We start from the raw sequence: 23,705 nt of genomic DNA on the forward strand, positions 1-23,705 counted from the left end.
TGTTGGTTCCGTGTTGGTTCCGTGTTGGTTCTGTGTTTGGTTCCTGTTGGTTCCGTGTTGGTTCCGTGTTGGTTCCGGTGTTTGGTTTCCCGTGGTTCCGTGTTGGGTTCGTGTGGTTCGTGTTGGTTCGTGTTGTTCCGTGTTGTTCTGGTGTTCCCGTGTTGGGTTCCGTGTTGTCGTGTTGGGTTCTGTGTTGGTTCTGTGTTGGTTCCCGTGTTGGTTCCGTGTTGGTTCTGTGTTTGGTTTCCCGTTTGGTTCGTGTTGGTTCCGTGTTGGTTCCGTGTTGTTCCGTGTTGGTTCCGTGTCTTCCCTCTGAGTGCATCCTAAAGTGTTTCCTGTAACCAGGCTCATCGTGCTGCTGCTGTGTGCATTAGAGCTGTTTATAGTATAGATGAGCTCTAAAAGCATTTCTGCTGCTCACAGCTCCTTTCAACACATTTAAGCAGGAGAAGCTTCATTAGTGGAGAAAATAAATAAATGTGCTGAGTTTTATGTTCAGAGGTCGTGAAGCTGTAGGTGGTAGAATTTTAAAAACACCTTTAAAACCACATTATGGTTCAAAGATAGCAAACAGTTTAAACAGTTTGAAAAAATAAAAATAATTATTTCAAAAGTTTTTTTATGAAAAAAAAGTTTTTTTTAAATGTTTGCAATTTTTTCTGTCCTTAATATTTATAATTTGTCTTTCTAAAACAGAAATTATCTATAAAAAAATGCACATAATTAAATACAATGGAAAATACTGTATTTATACCGTATGAAAATCTGTGAATTAATTATATTTTCACAGATTTAATACTGTGATTTTTATAGTCAAACTAAAAAATTATTTGCAATTTCTTAACCATTAATATTCGTTTGTCTTCCAATTAACAGCAAATGTCAAGAAAAAATTTAAGAGAATGAAAATAAAATTCGGTAAAAATGTATCTTGTTTTTTTTGGCAGATTGGAATACAGTTGAAAAAGGATATTTATAGTAAGACACTTTCAAAAAATAAAATATTGGCATTTGTAAAAATAAAAATAATTATTTTAAAAATTAAAATAGTGAATTTTTAAATATTTTTTCTTTAATTATTAGTATTATTATTATTTAATTTGTTTATTATTATTTTTATTTTTTCCAATTTCTTGGTCCTTGAATACTTTGGTTTGTATTTCAAGGAATGGCAAAATATCATGAAAAAACAGACCTGACAATAACAGGAAGTTATGTACAATTTATCTTATTTTTAGCAGATTCAAAAACAGTAAAAATTATTTAATTTTATATTAAAACATTGCAAAAAAAATAAGAAATTGCCATTTGTAGAAAGCTATGGGCTGTAAAAACAGCTTTTTAAAAAACATTATTTACATTTTCTTAATCTTTATTGTTTGTCTTTCAAATAACAACAAATATCAGGAATTTTTTAAAAACAGAAAATAACAGCAAATTCTAGTGAGTTTTAAATCATTTTTAGCATATTTAAATACAGTAAAAAATAATGTAATTTCACAATAAAAACATTGCAAAATAAATAAATATTACCATTTGGAAAAATAAAAACACTTACTTCAAAAATAAAATTGTAAAAAATATCCACAATCTATAGAATATGATAAATATTTATAATTTGTCATTCAAGGCATGGAAAATAGAAAAAATAATTTAATTTCATGTCAAACGTGATAAGAAAGTAAAATGAAAGAGTTAAAATAAACGCCCATGGTTAATCAGTGGTTCATATTAATGTTAAATATAGAAACTGTGATGTTTTTATTGAAGCAGAGATTCTGAATTATTCTCATCTGAGGACAGCATTATTTCTGTGTTTTAATCTGGTTATTATCAGCTGGTTTATAGAACTATAACAGCAGACGTTTAATAATGACGTTAACGAGTTTATTTCTGTGTTTTAATCTGGTTATTATCAGCTGGTTTATAGAACTATAGCAGCAGACGTTTAATAATGACGTTAACGAGTTTATTTCTGTGTTTTAATCTGGTTATTATCAGCTGGTTTGTAGAACTATAGCAGCAGACGTTTAATAATGACGTTAACGAGTTTATTTCTGTGTTTTAATCTGGTTATTATCAGCTGGTTTGTAGAACTATAGCAGCAGACATTTAATAATGACGTTAACGAGTTTATTTCTGTGTTTTAATCTGGTTATTATCAGCTGGTTTATAGAACTATAGCAGCAGACATTTAATAATGACGTTAACGGGTTTATTTCTGTGTTTTAATCTGGTTATTATCAGCTGGTTTATAGAACTATAGCAGCAGACGTTTAATAATGACGTTAACGGGTTTATTTCTGTGTTTTAATCTGGTTATTATCAGCTGGTTTGTAGAACTATAGCAGCAGACGTTTAATAATGACGTTAACGAGTTTATTTCTGTGTTTTAATCTGGTTATTATCAGCTGGTTTGTAGAACTATAGCAGCAGACGTTTAATAATGACGTTAACGGGTTTATTTCTGTGTTTTAATCTGGTTATTATCAGCTGGTTTATAGAACTATAACAGCAGACGTTTAATAATGACGTTAACGAGTTTATTTCTGTGTTTAATCTGGTTATTATCAGCTGGTTTATAGAACTATAGCAGCAGACGTTTAATAATGACGTTAACGAGTTTATTTCTGTGTTTTAATCTGGTTATTATCAGCTGGTTTATAGAACTATAGCAGCAGACGTTTAATAATGACGTTAACGAGTTTATTTCTGTGTTTTAATCTGGTTATTATCAGCTGGTTTATAGAACTATAGCAGCAGACGTTTAATAATGACGTTAACGGGTTTATTTCTGTGTTTTAATCTGGTTATTATCAGCTGGTTTGTAGAACTATAGCAGCAGACGTTTAATAATGACGTTAACGGGTTTATTTCTGTGTTTTAATCTGGTTATTATCAGCTGGTTTGTAGAACTATAGCAGCAGACGTTTAATAATGACGTTAACGGGTTTATTTCTGTGTTTTAATCTGGTTATTATCAGCTGGTTTATAGAACTATAGCAGCAGACGTTTAATAATGACGTTAACGAGTTTATTTCTGTGTTTTAATCTGGTTATTATCAGCTGGTTTATAGAACTATAGCAGCAGACGTTTAATAATGACGTTAACGAGTTTATTTCTGTGTTTTAATCTGGTTATTATCAGCTGGTTTATAGAACTATAGCAGCAGACGTTTAATAATGACGTTAACGGGTTTATTTCTGTGTTTTAATCTGGTTATTATCAGCTGGTTTGTAGAACTATAGCAGCAGACGTTTAATAATGACGTTAACGGGTTTATTTCTGTGTTTTAATCTGGTTATTATCAGCTGGTTTGTAGAACTATAGCAGCAGACGTTTAATAATGACGTTAACGGGTTTATTTCTGTGTTTTAATCTGGTTATTATCAGCTGGTTTATAGAACTATAGCAGCAGACGTTTAATAATGACGTTAACGAGTTTATTTCTGTGTTTTAATCTGGTTATTATCAGCTGGTTTATAGAACTATAGCAGCAGACGTTTAATAATGACGTTAACGAGTTTATTTCTGTGTTTTAATCTGGTTATTATCAGCTGGTTTGTAGAACTATAGCAGCAGACGTTTAATAATGACGTTAACGGGTTTATTTCTGTGTTTTAATCTGGTTATTATCAGCTGGTTTATAGAACTATAACAGCAGACGTTTAATAATGACGTTAACGAGTTTATTTCTGTGTTTTAATCTGGTTATTATCAGCTGGTTTATAGAACTATAGCAGCAGACGTTTAATAATGACGTTAACGAGTTTATTTCTGTGTTTTAATCTGGTTATTATCAGCTGGTTTATAGAACTATAGCAGCAGACGTTTAATAATGACGTTAACGGGTTTATTTCTGTGTTTTAATCTGGTTATTATCAGCTGGTTTGTAGAACTATAGCAGCAGACGTTTAATAATGACGTTAACGGGTTTATTTCTGTGTTTTAATCTGGTTATTATCAGCTGGTTTGTAGAACTATAGCAGCAGACGTTTAATAATGACGTTAACGGGTTTATTTCTGTGTTTTAATCTGGTTATTATCAGCTGGTTTATAGAACTATAGCAGCAGACGTTTAATAATGACGTTAACGAGTTTATTTCTGTGTTTTAATCTGGTTATTATCAGCTGGTTTATAGAACTATAGCAGCAGACGTTTAATAATGACGTTAACGAGTTTATTTCTGTGTTTTAATCTGGTTATTATCAGCTGGTTTATAGAACTATAGCAGCAGACGTTTAATAATGACGTTAACGGGTTTATTTCTGTGTTTTAATCTGGTTATTATCAGCTGGTTTGTAGAACTATAGCAGCAGACGTTTAATAATGACGTTAACGGGTTTATTTCTGTGTTTTAATCTGGTTATTATCAGCTGGTTTATAGAACTATAGCAGCAGACGTTTAATAATGACGTTAACGAGTTTATTTCTGTGTTTTAATCTGGTTATTATCAGCTGGTTTATAGAACTATAGCAGCAGACGTTTAATAATGACGTTAACGAGTTTATTTCTGTGTTTTAATCTGGTTATTATCAGCTGGTTTATAGAACTATAGCAGCAGACGTTTAATAATGACGTTAACGAGTTTATTTCTGTGTTTTAATCTGGTTATTATCAGCTGGTTTATAGAACTATAACAGCAGACGTTTAATAATGACGTTAACGAGTTTATTTCTGTGTTTTAATCTGGTTATTATCAGCTGGTTTGTAGAACTATAGCAGCAGACGTTTAATAATGACGTTAACGAGTTTATTTCTGTGTTTTAATCTGGTTATCAGTAAAACTCCTGCAGCAGACGGGATGTGAAGCGACAGACGAGCAGACAGGAATAGCAGATGTGCAGAAAGACGATGAGCGACTCTGACAGCAGATAGTTTAGAGTCGATTTCCAGCCAGAATCTACAGAAATTAAAAGTAAAAAACGTCCCCAAAGTCCCAGAATGACGCAGTCTGGATGCCGCTTTAAAAGCTTTTTGTCAACCTGTGAACGACAAATTCATCACAGAAAAAGAATTTCTGAGCACAAATCAGATCCAGTTCTACTCTGACTTCTGAAATACTGCACCTGATACCATTTAATTCAGAATAAAATTAAATAAGATATATACAAATACATTTAAAATTAAATCAAATTAAAATACAATAAAATGAAATAAATATAATTTCAGTTGAAATAAGTATAAAATATAATGAAATGAAATGGATATAAAAAATATAATGAAACAAAATGAAATGAAATAATTATAAAACAAAAAAAAATACGATTAAATGAAATGAAATAAATCTAAAATAATATAGAATCAGGGCTGCTTAGTGGCGTAGTGGTTAGCACTTTTGACTTGCAGCAAGAAGATCCCCGATTCCCCGGTTCAAATCCCGGCCTGGGATCTTTCTGCATGGAGTTTGCATGTTCTCCCTGTGCATGCGTGGGTTTTCTCCGGGTACTCCGGCTTCCTCCCACAGTCCAAAAACATGCTGAGGTTAATTGGTTACTCTAAATTGTCCGTAGGTGTGAATGTGAGTGTGATTGTGTGTCTGTATATGTAGCCCTGTGACAGACTGGTGACCTGTCCAGGGTGTCCACTGCCTTCACCGAGTCAGCTGGGATAGACTCCAGCACCCCCCATGACCCTAGTGAGGATGAAGTGGTGTATGGAGGATGGATGGATGGATGGATGGATGGATGGATGGATAATATAGAATCAAATGAAATGAAATAAATCTAAAATAAAATGGAATTAAATTAACTTAAATTAAACATAATAAAATGAAGTAAGATAAACAAAATGAATTGAATGAAATGAAATAAATTAAAATATAAGAAATAAAACAAATTAAATTAAATTACATAAAATGAAATAAGATCAAACTGTATGAAAAATATAATACATAAAAAATGAACAGAATAGCAAATGAAAGTAATTTCTCATCAATCAGATGATCAGAACCAGTCAGCATGTTTACATATGTAACTAGTTAATCCTGATTACAGGTAATCTATTACTCCTCAGCCCTTATTAAAGTAGCTGTGATTTCCCAGTTTGTTCCTAATTATGAATAAAAGCTTCCAGCAGTGATTCAGTTTCCTGCCTTTAGACCCCATCAATATTCAGGACTTCAGCAAATATAAATAAAATCACTTTATTAAAAGGACATTAAATCCCAGCTGTACAAACACGCACATTGATTTTTCTGTTTTTAAATGAATACTGAGTGAATTATGGTCATTGAACCAGTGGGAGGTAAAGGACACCATGGTCTGAATATGGAGTTAATAATGAGAAATTAATCGTGTTTACTGGGATTCTGTGGTTGATTAAACACGAACCATTAGAAAGGAAGATAAGGAGTTAATCAGCTGCTCCTGAACGCACCGTGAGGCGTTCAGGTTCACAAACTGTCGCTGTGGTTCAAAACCTGAGGCCATGTCAGAAAAATGACTTCCTGTTGGTCTGACTGATCGATGCTTGGCTGGACTCGGACTCGTTGGGCAGCAGGTCGCCTAAATGCTTCCTGCACCGCTGGGAGACGTTCTGACGGGTTCTGCTGCCAGCTGATGGCCGTCACTAGCAGCTTCTGAATGCACAATATAGCTTTCATTTGACTTTTATTATTTATCCGACCTGCATGAATGTTTCATGGCGTCTGTGTGTTTCATTTGTTTTTTAAATCCGGTTCTCCCTCCGGGTTCCAGCGTTTCTCCAGCCGTACGTTCAGTCCTTGATTCTAACACAGAGCTCCTCCTGCATCAGAATAAAAAAACAGATTTATGACTCAGAAATAATGAATATCTCTGCTCATCGAATGCATAAATAACAGAGACTCAGGATGAAAGCTGTTTTTAGTTCTGTGGCGTCCAGGATGTCTCTGATCTGAAGCCTTTTCTTCAGCTGTGCTCAGAACTTTACAGTCAGTCAAACGTTCTTTGTCCTCCAGACCAGTGTCTTCTTCCAGAACCTTCCTTAATGTTGTGCTCGGCCTGCCAGACCTTCTGACTGCCTCATTTTTTACCTTTTACGTCTCATTTTCTGTCTATTTATGGATGGATGGATGGATGGATGGGTGATAATGGATGCATGATGATGGATGAATGATGATGGATGGATGGATGGATGGATGGATGGATGGATGAATGATAATGGATGGATGGATGGATGGATGGATGGGTGATAATGGATGCATGATGATGGATGAATGATAATGGATGGATGGATGGATGGATGGGTGATAATGGATGCATTATGATGGATGAATGATGATGGATGGATGGATGGATGGATTGATGGATGAATGATGATGGACGGATGGATGGATGGATTGATGGATGGATGGATGGATGGATGGGTGATAATGGATGCATGATGATGGATGAATGGGTGATAATGGATGGATGATAATGGATGGATGGATGATAATGGATGCATGGATGATAATGGATGGATGGATGATAATGGATGGATGGGTGATAATGGATGCATGATGATGGATGGATGATAATGGATGGATGGGTGATAATGGATGGATGGGTGATAATGGATGGATGGGTGATAATGGATGGATGGGTGATAATGGATGGATGATAATGGATGGATGGCTGTATGATGATGGATGTATGATGATGGATGAATGATAATGGATGGATGATGATGGATGGATGGATGCTAATGATGGATGAATGATGTCACTTCCTGTCTCGTTTTTGTCGTGTTGCGTCTCTACTCATTTTGTGTCTCGTTTTTGGTTGTTTTCTGTTTTCCTTCAGTGATCAGTGTCTTTGGGTCATTTCAGGAAAACTTCACATCATTTATGGCTTTTTTTTAATTTGACACATTTGAAGCAAATCTTCAGTAATTTTCCACAATTTTCACTTCAATTTTAACAAAGTTCAGTCATTTCGGATCATTTTATCCTAATTTGCAGTTGGTAAATTCTGAGACCTCTCCATCATTCTCTCTCCTCCTTCTGGATGCTCTGGTTCATCAGAACTCTAAATGAGCCTCAGTAAGATCAGATCAAACCCCTCTAGAAGCTGCTTGGTTGAAACCATTTGGTGTCTTTGAAGCATAACGTGGCTTTAAAGGTGTTTTTCTCCACAGGTTGTACTTCTACTGGGTAATGAATGAGTGTTTTTCAGACACCACAGAGAGAGTTTAAAGCTCTCTGTGTTTCCAGACGCTCAGGAAGCTCCTTTAGCTGAATTAGAGGCAGATTGTGGAGATGCACCCCTTCTTTTGTGAACTCTATGTCCTCCTGGAGCAGCTCGGACCATCTGCTCTGTTCAGCTGGAATGTTTTAAATACAATATCTGAGATCACAGTTAGATTCACTGGAGTTCAGTTTATCTTCATTGATTGACATTTTTCAACAATTCTGCACAGATTTACATAATTTTAGGCAGTTTTTAAGTCAATTTATGCAATTTCTTCGGTTTTTGAGTCTTTTTTTTGCCATTTTTACAAGCATTAGGCAGAAGTTTATGTCCTGTTGGATAAATTTTAAGTCATTTTGAATCTGAATAATTTCAGCTGTAGAAAGATGTTTCTCCATGCTGAATGGATCTCCAACTACTTCCTCCTCTGTTCTCTGTTTCTGAGCCATGCTGCATTTATTTATTCATCCAGTAGCTTTGTTTGTCCCTTTATGTTCATTTTTAATAAGTTTTTTAACAATTACAATCATTTTCAACAATTCTGCACAGATTTACACCATTTTAGAGTGAATTTGTGTAATTCCAGGCCATTTGTGCATCATTTTAAACCATTTTTACACTCATTTTGCACACGTTTGTCATTTTAGACCATTTTTTACACTCATTTTGCACACGTTTGTCATTTTAAACCATTTTTACACTCATTTTGCACACGTTTGTCATTTTAGACCATTTTTACACTCATTTTGCACACGTTTATGTCATTTTAAACCATTTTTTACACTCATTTTGCACACGTTTGTCATTTTAAACCATTTTTACACTCATTTTGCACACGTTTGTCATTTTAGACCATTTTTACACTCATTTTGCACACGTTTATGTCATTTTAAACCATTTTTTACACTCATTTTGCACACGTTTACATCATTTTGGACAATTTTTTTGCCATTTTATTTGAATTAATGTGATTCTGGACAGTTTGTGAGTCATTTTCACCATTTATTGCACTCATTTTGCTCAGGTTTGTTATTTTTGACAGCGTCTGAAGCATTTTTAATATTTTTTAACAGCTACAGACGGGTTTATGACATTTTAGACAAGTGGTTGAAGACAAAGCAGAAGATTTTTCTTGTTTTCATAGTTTCTTGCTCTGATAAATGGTGTAATTATTTACTGGTTGGTTCTGGGGTTCAGATGGTGAAGAGTTAGAGGACAGGTTTGATCAGAGCATCATCTAAAGAGCCTTAAAACGACCACCTCCTTGTTTACCTGTGAGGAGTTCCACCCTCAGTCGGCTTGCAGGCCGACCGACAAACTCAAAACCGGATCAGACGTGCTTTAGAGCTCCTAATCTGTGGGCAGATTTAACAAAGTGAGAACGGAGCCTCTGAAACACAGACGGTGAGCTTAGCTGAGTGAGAAACGGATACATATACACCGAGGCCATATGTCACGCCGGGATTAAGACCTTTCTGTCTTCTCATCATCTGTCTTTTCATCTGCCTCCTGCCTCCAACAAACAGTGATGTAACATCACATCAACAACACGTCTGAACGCTGAACGGACGCCGAATACAACCGCAACCAGCTCTGGAGTCAGCTGACACTGATATTATTACCATGGAGACGGATGGATGGATGGATGGATGGATGGATGGATGATAATAACGATGGATGGATGGATGATAATGGATGATAATGGATGGATGGATAAGGGATGGATTGATGGATGCTAATGATGGATGGATGGATGATAATATATGATGGATGGATGATGATGGAGGATGGATGATAATGGATGGATGGATAGATGGATGATAATGGAGGATGGATGCTAATGATGGATGGATAGATGGATGATAATGGAGGATGGATGCTAATGATGGATGGATAGATGGATGATAATGGAGGATGGATGGTAATGATGGATGGATGGATGGACGGATGGATGGATGCTAATGATGGATGGATGATGAATGATGATGGATGGATGATTATGGATGGATGGATGATAGTAAATAATGGATGAATGATGGATGCTAATGATGAATGATGGATGCTAATGATGGATGGATGGATGGATGGATGATAAATTATGGATGGATGATGGATGGATGCATGCTAATAATGAGTATATGGATGCTAATGATGGATGCTAATGATGGATGCTAATGATGGATGCTAATGATGTTTGACTGTAAATTTGCTGCATGTTTCGATCAAACTAGAACATCTTTTGGACACAGAGGGATAAAAACAGACGATGAAAACAGAAACTTCCCTCTGTTTGGTTGTAAAGGCGTTAAATGAAGGTGTAGTTGTATTTTTTTTGTTTCTTTTCTAGCGTTACGTCAGCGGCAGCAGAGAGCTCTGTGGTGTTGTTGAGGCTTAGAGCCAGGTCTCTGTGCTGCACCACGTTAAACAGATTTACTGCTGTTCAACTCTTCTTTTTTCATTTGTTCACTCAGTCTGTCCATCCATCCTTAATCCAGTGTGTGAGAGCAGCGTTTATCTGCTGCTCAGGGACCAGTCCAAAGCCACAGGTCTGTTCTTACTCACATCGCTGGAAATAAAAGAGCTTCTCTCTGTTTTGGTTTGAAGCTCGTGACTTTAACGTGCTTCAACGGCACATGTGTGGCTGAAACCATGTGTTTGTGTGACAGAGTCTGTAGAACGTAATAACCAACATAAGGAGCCTAAAGATGCTAAAAAAGCTGCAGTGGTGGTGATGATTCCATTCATTTGTTCCATTAAAACTCATTTTAACTCAGTGTGGTTCAGTCTGAAGTCTCTGTGGAACCAGAACAACACAAAGACGGAGAGAGAACTCAGAATGTACCCAAATCAGCTGGAAGCCAGCTTAAAGTGAGAAAATCTGATGTAAAATGACTAAACTTTGTCTAAATTGATTAAAAATAGTCTTAAATTACTCAAAACTTACTTAAAGCATCCAAATGTATGTTAAAAAAATCCAATAAAATGACTTATATGACATGAAATTTGTCCAAAACGACAAATGAAATCCTACAAAATGATCAGTTATTGACATGTTTCAGAAAAATCAAGACACAAAACAAAAAGAATAGATTTTGAAGAATGTTTTCTGTGAGCACTGACCCATATCAGCTACAAATTAGGGCAAAAAAATTAAAAACGACTCAAAAATATGTCCATAGTGACTTGAACTTTGTCCAAACTGACTCAAAAATTGTCCAAAATTACTCAAGATTTGCTTAAAATGTCAAATGCTTGTTCAAAAAATAAAAAAAAATGTCTTAAATGATGTGAAATTTGTCTAAAATGATAAAATCATCCAAAATGACTAATAGACTCAACTGAAAATTAGTTTAAAAGGAAATCTGTCTTGTTTTGGTCCCTCATTTATTTAAAAGTTTAGTTTTAAATCTAAAAATGGTTTGAAAGATCGATGGAAGAATTAAAATGACAAAAAAAAGGCACAAAACAAGAAAAGTGAGACGAAAAATGAGTAAAAACAAAACAGAATGTGGAAATAAAAATGGACCGGAAACGAGAAAATGAGACGTAAAATGTCAACAATGAAGCAAAAACAATCAGAAAAATGACACTAAATGACAAAAATGAGACACAAAACCAGAGAAGTGACAAAGAATTATATGAATTCATTTAAATTTGATTCATCCAGTAGGTTTTAATTTCCTTTCATGTTACTTTTTAAGAAGTTTTGAGGCATTTAGAAGAATTTTTCAACAATTCTGTACAGATTTATGCAACCTTAGACAATTTTTAGGTCATTTTTGCATTTTGTTTGCACAAATTTGTGCCATTTAGGACTGATTTTGAAGAATTTTGAATCTGTATTTTTAAAAAATTGGAAAGTTTATGACATTTTAAACAATTTTTTTGTAATTTTGAGTGAGTTCATGTAGTTTCTGACAGTTTTTGAGTCATTTTTACACAAGTTTATGTCCTTTTGGGTGTGATTTTGAATCTGAGTAATTCCAGCTGTAGAAAGATGTTGCACCATGCTGAATGTATGTCCAACTACTACATCCTCTGTTCTCTGTTTCTGAGTCATGCTGCATTAATTTATTCATCCAGTAGCTTTGGTTTTACTCTGTCATCTCTGTTTTTTGTCTTATCTGTGTCCCATTTTTTTGTCATTTTCTATCAGATTTTTTTTCATATTCTGTCTTGTTTTTGTCATTTTCTCTCATTTTTCTCATTATCCATCTCATTTTTTTTCATTTTCTATCTCGTTTTTGTCATTTTCTCTTTTTATTATTTTTATCTCGTTTTTGTCATGTTCTACCTCATTTTTGTTATTTTCTATCTCGTTTCTGTCATTTTTTTTGTGTCTAGTTTTGGTCATTTTGTGTCTCATTTTTGTCATTTTCTATCTCGTTTTTGTCATTTTCTATCTCGTTTTTTTTCATATTCTATCTCGTTTTTGTCATTTTCTATCTCGTTTTTTTTTATCAGTATTCCTGAAGTTCATCTACTAGAACAGAACCCCATCAACAGTTGTCTTTGTGTTTTGTTTTTATAGATAATTATCCTTTTCCTGTTTTGGTGGTGAAAACGTTGAGGCCCTACAGGAGTTAGAGCAGATCTGGGAGGTTAGGATCCACTGCGGAACATTTCAGGAACAGGACGACAGATTGTGCGTTGGCTGATAATCGCGGCCGCTCTACCTGCCAGCACGGATCTCGTCTGGCCTCGGAGGCCTCGGGCGGCCGCTGAATCACCGTACAGTGAGCTGTTTCCAGCTCTGATGAGGTTTCTGCATCAGCGACCTCCTGATGAGTCCGGTTCCTCTGCAGCCATGACCACGCTTCTTTTACCGCTTCTTCTTCCTCTCAGGTAGCAGAACAAAGCGGCCGTACGGTTCGGTTCTTGGGGGAATTGTGCTCCACCCCGACCCGACCGATGCCCTTTGGTTCCTTTGGTCTCATCTGTTTGGAGCAGCAGAGGTTCAGTGGAGTGGAAGAGCAGCGATGAGGCTTCCAGTCACTGAGCAGAGCAGCTAAGCCGCCTCTCACGGTGCATTCTGGGAGTTTTCCTACGGAGTGATGCTGGCACCGGGATGCTCGGATCACTCTCGAGGGATCGCTGCTTTGCTTTTTACTCACACAGACCTTTAAGTCAGAGAAAAAGAGAACAAACGGCTTTAGAGCGATTCCTGCTGCTGCCCTCCCCCACGTAGTTCAACACCACACACAGATAAACCTCTTCTACGCTCATTTTACACGACTTTATGTCAGTTTGGTCATGAGTCATTCCAGCTGCAGGAAGATGTTTCACCATGCTGGATGGATGAGCATTTTTGAAAATCGTTTTCAGCCATTCTTTACAAATTTTTGTCATTTTAGACAAATTTTGCATCGCTCTGTGCAGGTTTATGTATTTTTGAGTCATTTTTGAACAAATTTTAAATAATTTTGGACATAAAAAAATCCATTTTTACAGCCACAATATGTTTGATTCACCTCGTCACCTCTCACGGTGCATTCTGGGAGTTTTCTTACGGAGTGATGCTGGGAGGCTCGGATCACTGGAGAGATCGCTGCTCTGCTTTTTACGCACACAGACCTTTAAATCAGAGAAAAATCAGATAAAAAGGGAACAAAGTGATTCTGCTGCTCGATATGAAGGTCCTCCTCCCCTCCCCCACGCCGTTTTAAATCCAGAGGTAAACCTCGTTAATCAGGTTAAAACTGCACAGCGTCCAGGCAGGATGAGTGTTTAATAGACAGACTCCGATGTAATGATGCTAATTATTCAGAAGAGTGAAAATATGACGACGAGCAGCCTCAGGTGTTCCTGCTGATCACCAGAATGTTTTAAAGGTTAATCCTGCAGTATGAGCAGCTCTTTCATCAACGTCACATCTGTAATGCAAGAATAGAATTACTGTCGGTAATATGGAAACTTTTTAGTCATTTTGGTTGAATTTGACCTCATTTAGGAAAAGTTTCTGTCCTGAGTTTGTGTCCAAGCATAAGACTTTAGTCTAGTTTGGAATTATTTTGGAACAAATTGAGTCATTTTGTAAAACTCTGAGGTATTTTGAACAAATTAGAAGCACTTTAGAGTCATTTGAGTCATTCTGGACAAGTTTTTGCTGATTTTGTTAAGATTTTTAGGTGATTGTGGGCGCTTTTTTTAACCATTTGCTTGAATTTAAACTATTTTAAAACTGGTTTTAGGCAAAATTTGACATATTCATTCTGGTCAAAAAGATTTTTTTAGGATTCATTTTACTAATTCTGGATAACTTATTAGTCATTGTGATTAATGTCGAAGTCATTTTGGACAAGTTATTTTCATTTTAGAACAATTTAGTTTTCGTTTTTTTCCAACCAGTGTTGTGTATAGTTTAGTAGTAGACAAAAAACCTTCCTGTTTACTACCGCAATCTCAGTAGTAAACAAGATGATTCTACTTCCTGTTTATTACTGGAACCTTAACAGTAAACAAGATGAGTCTACTTCCTGTTTACTACCGGAACCTCAGTAGTAAACAAGATGATTCTACTTCCTGTTTACTACCGGAACCTCAGTAGTAAACAAGATGATTCTACTTCCTGTTTACTACTGGAACCTTAACAGTAAACAAGATGATTCTACTTCCTGTTTACTACCGGAACCTCAGTAGTAAACGAGATGATTCTACTTCCTGTTTACTACCGGAACCTCAGTAGTAAACGAGATGATTCTACTTCCTGTTTACTATCGCAATCTCAGTAGTAAACAAGATGATTCTACTTCCTGTTTACTACTGGAACCTTAACAGTAAACAAGATGATTCTACTTCCTGTTTACTACCGGAACCTCAGTAGTAAACAAGATGATTCTACTTCCTGTTTACTACCGGAACCTCAGTAGTAAACGAGATGATTCTACTTCCTGTTTACTACCGGAACCTCAGTAGTAAACGAGATGATTCTACTTCCTGTTTACTACCGGAACCTCAGTAGTAAACAGGAAGTAGAATTATCACCTTTCTGACAGCATCAACAAAGTCGGAAAATGTCGAAGCTTCTTATTGTTTTCTTCCTGTATTATTGTCAACATTCAGAGGGTTAGGGGGTTAGGAACACAGAAGATGTTCTGTGAAAGGTAGAACATTCTCAAATCAACGTTCAAAGAACATTTTCCAGATGTTATCGAGACCTCAGATGGATTTTTTTTTTACAAGATGTTCCTGTAATGTGATATATGAACAAAGCTGGAACATTCAAATTCCTGCAGTGGTCTGAGGATGTTTTAGGGGTATTGTTGATAAAATGTTCTTCTCTAAAACATTCTCATGAAAACAAAAGAAGAACGTTCTCAAACCAACATTCGGAACATGTTTCCTAGATGTTATCGAGGCCTCAGATGACAGAATATCCGTCTTAAGTCATCAAAGTTTTAGAATCACCTCTGATTTTCCTGAATGTTTTATAACTTGAAATGTGGATCTTTTTAAAGACATTTGTGAATTTTTAACTCGATCTATTAAAGTACTTTCTGAGATAACGTTCTTTAAAAAGTTGTCCATCGACCCACTTTTGGCAGAGTTTTTTCACATTGAAATTTGAGGCTGTTTGGACAACGTCTCAGAAAATACTGAAGATAAAGACATGAAATTTTAACTGTTATTTCTTACCATGTCATTGATTCACAATCTGTAATATCTGTACTTTTCACGTTTACTCTGGTGAATTATCAGAAACAGAAACACATCCAGGGAACCAATGATTGTTTCTAGGACTATAACTGTTCACAGTAGGATACATCCCATAAAACTGATGGTCAAATGTGGTGAGGAAATCTAGTTTAAGTGATTTTTGTCATTTTGGTAGACTTTCACCTCATTGAGGACGTTATTTTGTCCTAAGGTTGTGTCCTAGGATAAGACTTTTTGAACAATTTTGGACAAATTGAGTCTTTTTATGAAATTTGTGAGTCATTTTGTAACACTTTGATGTATTTTGAACAAATTAGAAGCACTTTAGAGCCATTTCAGTCATTCTGGACAAGTTTTTGTTCATTTTGGAATTTTTTTTTAGGTGATTGTGGACATTTTTTGCCCTTTTAGTTAAATTTAAACTAATTTAAAACAAATGATGGGCATTTTTTTTTGAGAAGTTTGTCAAATTTTCAGTCGTGTTGGACAAAAAGAGTGTTTACAGACCAACATTACTCATTTTGGACAAATCTTTAGTAATCTTGATAAATGTTAGTCATTTTGGAGAAGTTAGTTTCATTTTCGACAAGCAATATTGTGTATAGTTTCATAGTAGACATTAAACTGCTTAAAAAGTGATAAATCTGGACCCACCTCTATGGACTTCAAGGACCTGGAATGTTCTAAGTGAGACTAAACTTAAAGAGTGGAAGCAGGAAAGGAGAACGTCCCCTGGAGAAAGTTTTAGAGCAGACCTACCGACAGCTGGAGAAAGTTCTAGAGTAGACGTACCGACAACTGGAGAAAGTTCTAGAGTAGACCTACCAAAAACTGTACTTGTAGGAACTAAAATGTCTTGTTGTCTTTGTGTCTGCAGGACTACCGGGTCAACATCTTCCTCCGTCAGCAGTGGAACGACCCTCGACTTGCCTACGCCGAGTATCCGGACGACTCTCTGGACCTGGACCCATCCATGTTGGACTCCATATGGAAACCAGATCTGTTCTTCGCCAACGAGAAGGGAGCCCACTTCCACGAGGTCACCACGGATAACAAGCTCCTCAGGATATTTAAGAACGGGAACGTCCTGTACTCCATCCGGTAAGCTGTGAAAGTGAGGCGCGAGCCGCCACAGGACGTTCCTTTGTGACGCGAAGCCATGGACAGATTCTCTTTAATGCGACCAGAATGGATGGAGCAGTGCCTTTATTCAGTGTCTGCTGCACTTTAGCGCTGTCATGGCTGGAGGCTCAGGCTGAACCCACAGCGGAACCACAACAGGATTTAGAGAACACACAAACCCAAGCAGAAGCGTGTCTCTGTGTGATGGACGGTCTCACTGAAAATGAGTTTTTGGTCTGAGCACAGCGTTGTTTTGTAAGCGTACAGCATGTTTCGGTATCGAGGGGAACAAAAATATATTTCCTCGGATTTAAAAAAGAATGGTTTAAACTGATTATATTAAACACTATATTAAAAATAATGCATCCCTAAGAGGTGAAGCAGTTTTAAATTACTGGACATGTTAGTCACAATGTGAGTCCATTATTCACTGAGAGTCAGATTTAAAACCTGTCATGAGGCGTTACCACATGAGATACCATCAACATTAACACTTTCTGCCAAGAGGACCACATGAATTTTAAATCCTAGTTCAAACATGATGCATAAGACATGTTCTGCATAGCATGCCTTGGAGATTTGCTAAGTGCATGAGTGGCAAATCCCCATTTCAGTTGTAAATCGATTAATTTTTTAGCCCTTATGGAAAATTCTGACTATTTCCAAGACAACCATCTGTCGGACCATCAGAAGAACTTCTGCACTTCCCAAGTTACAGACTCTAATCACAGAATTCCACATAATTACAGCTGTATTAATTAATTTAATTAGCATGAAGCTCTGAGCCTTGCAGTGGTAATCAGTTAATTTGATGTGTTTTAGGGTTTCCGGGTGTGATTAGCTGCGTAGAGCATATTCCAATCACAGCTCTCAGCAAAGGAAGGAGGTTACGTGAACTCATTAATGTTCAGGTAAACAGCAGATGACAGATATTCACAGTACTGCAGCTGATTACTGTTCTACAGGATGTATATACACATGTACGGATGTGAACAGACGTTTACCTACGCTCGTAAAGACCAAGCATCTGATCTCAGTGTTCAGTCTCCAGTGAATCCTTTAACTCTTCATTTTTTGGGATCTTTGAAACACACAAATCTTTGTCGCTAAAAACAATCCTATATTTTGGTTCTTTCATTGATTTTATTAAAGGTCTTCTGGGTCAAAAATATACAAACATCAACTTTGATTATTAGTTTGGGTTGAGGGAACTCTATTTTAATCTAATTTCTTTGTTCTATGAACTCTTAACTTCTCCTGAGTGATTCCAGTCGACTACAGCTGCTGACTCCTCTGATCCAGTTTAAACAGAACCATTAGATCCACTCATTAGACTCAAACACTAGAGGGAGAAAATCTGAGGAGCTCATCAAAGATCTGAAGAAGAAAATCATCCACTAGAAGAAGTCAGAAAGTCACTTGGAGCCATTTGAAAGCAGCTTCAGATCCAGAATCATCTTCATGGTCCAGTTGTGTTGCTGACACCATCAGGAAGAAAACTCAAACTATCACCTGCTGCTGAGAGACGACTGGTCAGGATGGTCAAGAGTCAACCAGGAACCATCGGAAAGCAGGTCTGGATGTAGGAGAAGCTGCTGGAACACAGCTGTCAGTGTCTACAGAGTTCCAGAGGATCCATGAAGAAGGAAGTTCTTCCTCTAGAAGCAGAACCTTAAAGCTCCACTGATCACATGGACAAAGACAAGAGCTTCTGGAGCAAAGTTCTGTGGTCAGATGGAAGAAAAACTGAAGGTTCTCCTTTAACCCCAAGAACACCCAACCTACCACCAAGCATGGAGGTGGCAGTATCATGCTCTGGGGTTTCTATAAGAGCTTCTGGACTGTTTCAGACAGGATGTTGGACTGGTTCTGGACTTTATTGGGACTGGTTTATGTCTGGTTCCAGTCTTGGTTCTCCTGGTTCTGGATGTGATTTAAAGTTGGTTTAGGATTTATTTTACTCTGGATCTGGTCCTGGATGAGGACTGGTTTAGGACTGTCTTGGACTTTTTTAGGAGTAGTTTAGGTTTGGTTTTGGTCCCAACTCTGTGCTGGTTTTGACTTTTTTAGGACTGGTCTCAGACTGTATTCTGACTGGTTCTGAATAGTTTTTGGACTGGTTTAGATTTGATTTCGTCCTGGTTTTAGACCTTTCTAGAACTTTTTAGGATTGGTTTAGGACTTGTTTCAGACTGTCTTGGGCAGGTCTTTTTTAAACCCCAAAAACATCAAACCTACCATACAGCATGGTGGTGGCAGTATCATGCTCTGTGGAACTGGAGCTTTACACAAAGTAAATGGAATAATGAAGGAGGAGGATCACCTCCACGTTCTTCAGGAAAACCTAAAACCATCAGCAGAAGGTTGATCTTGGACACAGTTGGATGTTTCAACCAGACAATGAACCCAAACACACATCAGACATGGTCTGATGTCAGAAATGGTTGAAATGAAGGTTCTAGACTGGTTTCCCCAAAGTCCTGACTTAGACCCATCAAGAACCTGTGGACTGATGAAGAAACAAGTCTGAGAGAGAAAGACAACTAAATTTGTCGTGTTTCTGACTCAGACTTGAGTCAGTTAAATTGATAGTACAATGATACTGCCACCTCCATGCTTTACAGCAGGTTGAGTGTCCAGAGGAGTCGAAGATAAACAGAAGATTTAAACCAGAAGAACCCAACTGAGTCTGTGTAGGTTCTCATTCATCCAGGTCATGGTTATCCAAAGTAGTTTAAATCAATCCACTGGACTTGAAGACGTTTCCCCTCTCATCCAAGAGGCTTCTTCAGTTCTGGTGGTGGTTGGTGTTGCCTCAGCTTTTAAACCTCTGTGAGGTGTGTCCAGGGCTGTTATTCCAACGACCGATACCAAGAGTCAGTCAGTTAGTCTGATGAGTCTTGGTATTGGTTGTTGAAATAAGATAGATAGATAGATAGATTAAACCTTTATTAATCCCACAGTGGGGAAATTTACATTGTACAGCAGCAATAGGACATTGGATAAAAGAGAGAGTGCAGCGCACAAAGCACACAATGCATATGTATATAAGAATATTTTCTTCAGAAGAAGAAAAGAAAAGAAGCAGTACTTACAGCAAGACTTTTGAAATTGCACAGCGTCATTATTTACATTTTTTATTGCACAATTAGTAAATGGGTGAACAGAAACTACTGGGAGCTTGATTGTAAAGTGTGACTGCAGCAGGAAGGAAGGAGCTGCGGTATCTCTCCTTTAGACACCGCGGGTGAAGCAGTCTGTCACTGAAGGAGCTGCCCAGTGATCTTACTGTTTCCTGCAGGGGGGGGAGGTGTCCTCCATGATAGACAACAGCTTTGTCATCATCCTCCTGTCTCCCACCACCTCCACAGGATGAAGGGGGCAGCCCAGGACAGAACTAGCCCTGAACACACCTCACAGAGTTTTAACAGCTGAGGCAACACCAACCACCACCAGAACTGAAGAAGCCTCTTGGATGAGAGGTGAAACGTCTTCAAGGAACTTTCTTAAAGTCCAGGGGATTGATTTAAACTACTTTGGAGAACCCAACTGAGGTGAAACGGACCAATTTATCCAAATATTAACATTTCTGTTTGTATGTTTTTGACACAGCAGATTTAGTTATGTTTCCAGAAGACCTTTAATGTATCTAACAAAGACCTAAAATGCAGACTTGAAGAAATGAGGTTTTACTCCATTCCTGATCACTTCTGTCTTTGCTCTCAGGTTAACGTTAACTCTGTCGTGTCCCATGGATCTGAAGAACTTCCCGATGGATGTTCAGACCTGCATCATGCAGCTGGAGAGTTGTGAGTATCAGTTCACCCTCACAGATAAAACTTTAATCCAGCTGTCAGCCACATCTGGGTTTGATGTATGAAGCTCCTTTATCCAGGCGAGAGCTGTTCAAGGTGTCGTACTGAGGAGGGATTCAGACCGATTGTTCTGAATCATGTAGAAATTCTGGGATAAAGACGTAACTTAAGACACTGTGTGGACTGGATGTCAGCCAAAATCAGAATTAAATCTGATCCTGCTGATCTTCTGTGTTACTGGAACATCACCGGTAATCGTTATCTTCTGCCATATTGGAGCAAAACCACCGAGAAGTCGGGTTAAAACAGCTCCTGGAGCGCTGTGATGCATGAATGAGGTCCTGGCAAAAAATCAAACTCTAATGATGGAAGTGATTCAGAAACAAAAAAGTCAGTAGTAATAAATAAAATAAAATGATATCAGATAAATCACAAATATAATTTAATATAATACATTAAGGTTAGATAAATAATATAAAATAAAAATAAGATGATTTGCTTAAAATTCTCTGATTGCTGCTTCTTTAATGTGAACATTTTCTTGCTCCTGAGTATCTTTGGGTCGTAAACAAAACAAAACTTAAGCGTCTTGCTCCATGTTTTCACCGTTTTCTGTTGGATAAACTAATCATCCATGAAATGATAATTACAGCCCTGGTGGAGGAAAAAGGCGTCTTCATGAAGTTTACGGAGTAAATCTGGTGGAGAAGGTCAAAAATATGAAAGAAACCCCTGAGGAGGGTTAATGTGACACCTGTGCAGCCCGGCTCACCTGCAGCCACGCCGTTTATTATTCATGGTAGTTTTATAGGAGCTGCTCAGATCCAGGAGAAGCAGCTTTTACCTGGTGCAGAATGAATGTTCAGCGCTGTCAGTTTGTAGATTAATAAGTGAACACGGCTCAGCCCTCGCTCCACCGGCCTCGTCCTGCTCCGGTTCATTATTCAGCAGCTTCGTGCCGCGTGTGGAAACGTATTTTCCACGCGTCCGCCTGGATCTGTCTCTGCAAACACGGCGGCTTAAACTCTGCACGCCAGTTCAACATGGACTCCTCCACCTGTGCAGGACGGAGCTTAACGCTGCCAACAGGAAGTGATTTAGAACACTGCCCTGATGCTGCTGGACCGAGGTAAACAATCAGAGGTAAACAATCTGAAATAAACAATCAGAGGTAAACAATCAGAGGTAAACAATCTGAAATAAACAATCAGAGGTAAACAATCTGAAATAAACAATCAGAGGTAAACAATCTGAAATAAACAATCAGAGGTAAACAATCTGAAATAAACAATCAGAGGTAAACAATCTGAAGTAAACAATCAGAGGTAAACAATCTGAAGTAAACAATCAGAGGTAAACAATCTGAAGTAAACAATCTGAAGTAAACAATCAGAGGTAAACAATCAGAGGTAAACAATCAGAGGTAAACAATCAGAGGTAAACAATCAGAGGTAAACAATCAGAGGTAAACAATCAGAGGTAAACAATCAGAGGTAAACAATCTGAAATAAACAATCAGAGGTAAACAATCAGAGGTAAACAATCTGAAATAAACGATCAGAGGTAAACAATCAGAGGTAAAGAATCAGAGGTAAACAATCTGAAATAAACAGAGGTAAACGATCTGAGGTAAACGATCTGAAGTAAACGATCTGAAATAAACAATCAGAGGTAAACAATCAGAGGTAAACAATCAGAGGTAAACAATCTGAAATAAACAATCTGAAATAAACAATCAGAGGTAAACAATCAGAGGTAAACAATCTGAAATAAACGATCAGAGGTAAACAATCAGAGGTAAACAATCAGAGGTAAACAATCTGAAATAAACAATCAGAGGTAAACAATCAGAGGTAAAGAATCAGAGGTAAACAATCTGAAATAAACAGAGGTAAACGATCTGAGGTAAACGATCTGAAGTAAACGATCTGAAATAAACAATCAGAGGTAAACGATCAGAGGTAAACAATCAGAGGTAAACGATCAGAGGTAAACAATCTGAAATAAACGATCTGAGGTAAACGATCTGAGGTAAACGATCTGAAGTAAACGATCTGAAATAAACAATCAGAGGTGAACAATCAGAGGTGAACAATCTGAAATAAACAATCTGAGGTAAACAATCAGAGGTAAACAATCTGAAATAAACGATCAGAGGTAAACAATCAGAGGTAAAGAATCAGAGGTAAACAATCTGAAATAAACAGAGGTAAACGATCTGAGGTAAACGATCTGAAGTAAACGATCTGAAATAAACAATCAGAGGTAAACAATCTGAAATAAACAATCTGAAATAAACAATCTGAAATAAACAATCAGAGGTAAACAATCAGAGGTAAACAATCTGAAATAAACGATCAGAGGTAAACAATCAGAGGTAAACAATCAGAGGTAAACAATCTGAAATAAACAATCAGAGGTAAACAATCAGAGGTAAAGAATCAGAGGTAAACAATCTGAAATAAACAGAGGTAAACGATCTGAGGTAAACGATCTGAAGTAAACGATCTGAAATAAACGATCAGAGGTAAACAATCAGAGGTAAACGATCACAGGTAAACAATCTGAAATAAACGATCTGAGGTAAACGATCTGAGGTAAACGATCTGAAGTAAACGATCTGAAATAAACAATCAGAGGTGAACAATCAGAGGTGAACAATCTGAAATAAACAATCAGAGGTGAACGATCTGAAATAAACAATCAGAGGTAAACAATCAGAGATAAACAATCAGAGGTGAACAATCAGAGGTAAACAATCTGAAATAAACAATCAGAGGTAAACAATCAGAGGTAAACAATCTGAAATAAACAATCAGAGGTAAACAATCAGAGGTGAACAATCAGAGGTAAACAATCTGAAATAAACAATCAGAGGTAAACAATCAGAGGTAAACAATCTGAAATAAACAATCAGAGGTAAACAATCTGAAATAAACAATCAGAGGTAAACAAT

The 23,705-nt window shown here is 37.0% G+C and overlaps 2 protein-coding genes across 21 annotated transcripts in view; one reads left to right on the forward strand and one right to left on the reverse strand.

The window, feature by feature from the left end:
• Positions 1–23,705, forward strand: part of glra3 (glycine receptor, alpha 3) — a 154,400-nt gene that overhangs the window by 99,529 nt on the left and 31,166 nt on the right. For 2 of the 9 annotated variants that reach the window (XM_051946331.1, XM_051946339.1), the window contains exons 4-5: positions 16,690–16,913; positions 20,661–20,743. The exons of 6 other annotated variants lie outside the window; for them this stretch is intronic. In XM_051946331.1, coding sequence (XP_051802291.1) covers positions 16,690–16,913; positions 20,661–20,743 — 307 coding nt within the window. The remainder of the gene's footprint in view (positions 1–16,689; positions 16,914–20,660; positions 20,744–23,705) is intronic. One more of the 9 variants, XM_051946337.1, reaches the window with a different exon arrangement.
• The window catches only part of wdr17 (WD repeat domain 17), a 119,472-nt gene that overhangs the window by 7,198 nt on the left and 88,569 nt on the right, over positions 1–23,705 (reverse strand). The window lies entirely within an intron of this gene.

This window comes from Acanthochromis polyacanthus, chromosome 3 (genome assembly GCF_021347895.1).
Source record: "Acanthochromis polyacanthus isolate Apoly-LR-REF ecotype Palm Island chromosome 3, KAUST_Apoly_ChrSc, whole genome shotgun sequence".
Classification (NCBI taxonomy): domain Eukaryota; kingdom Metazoa; phylum Chordata; class Actinopteri; family Pomacentridae; genus Acanthochromis; species Acanthochromis polyacanthus.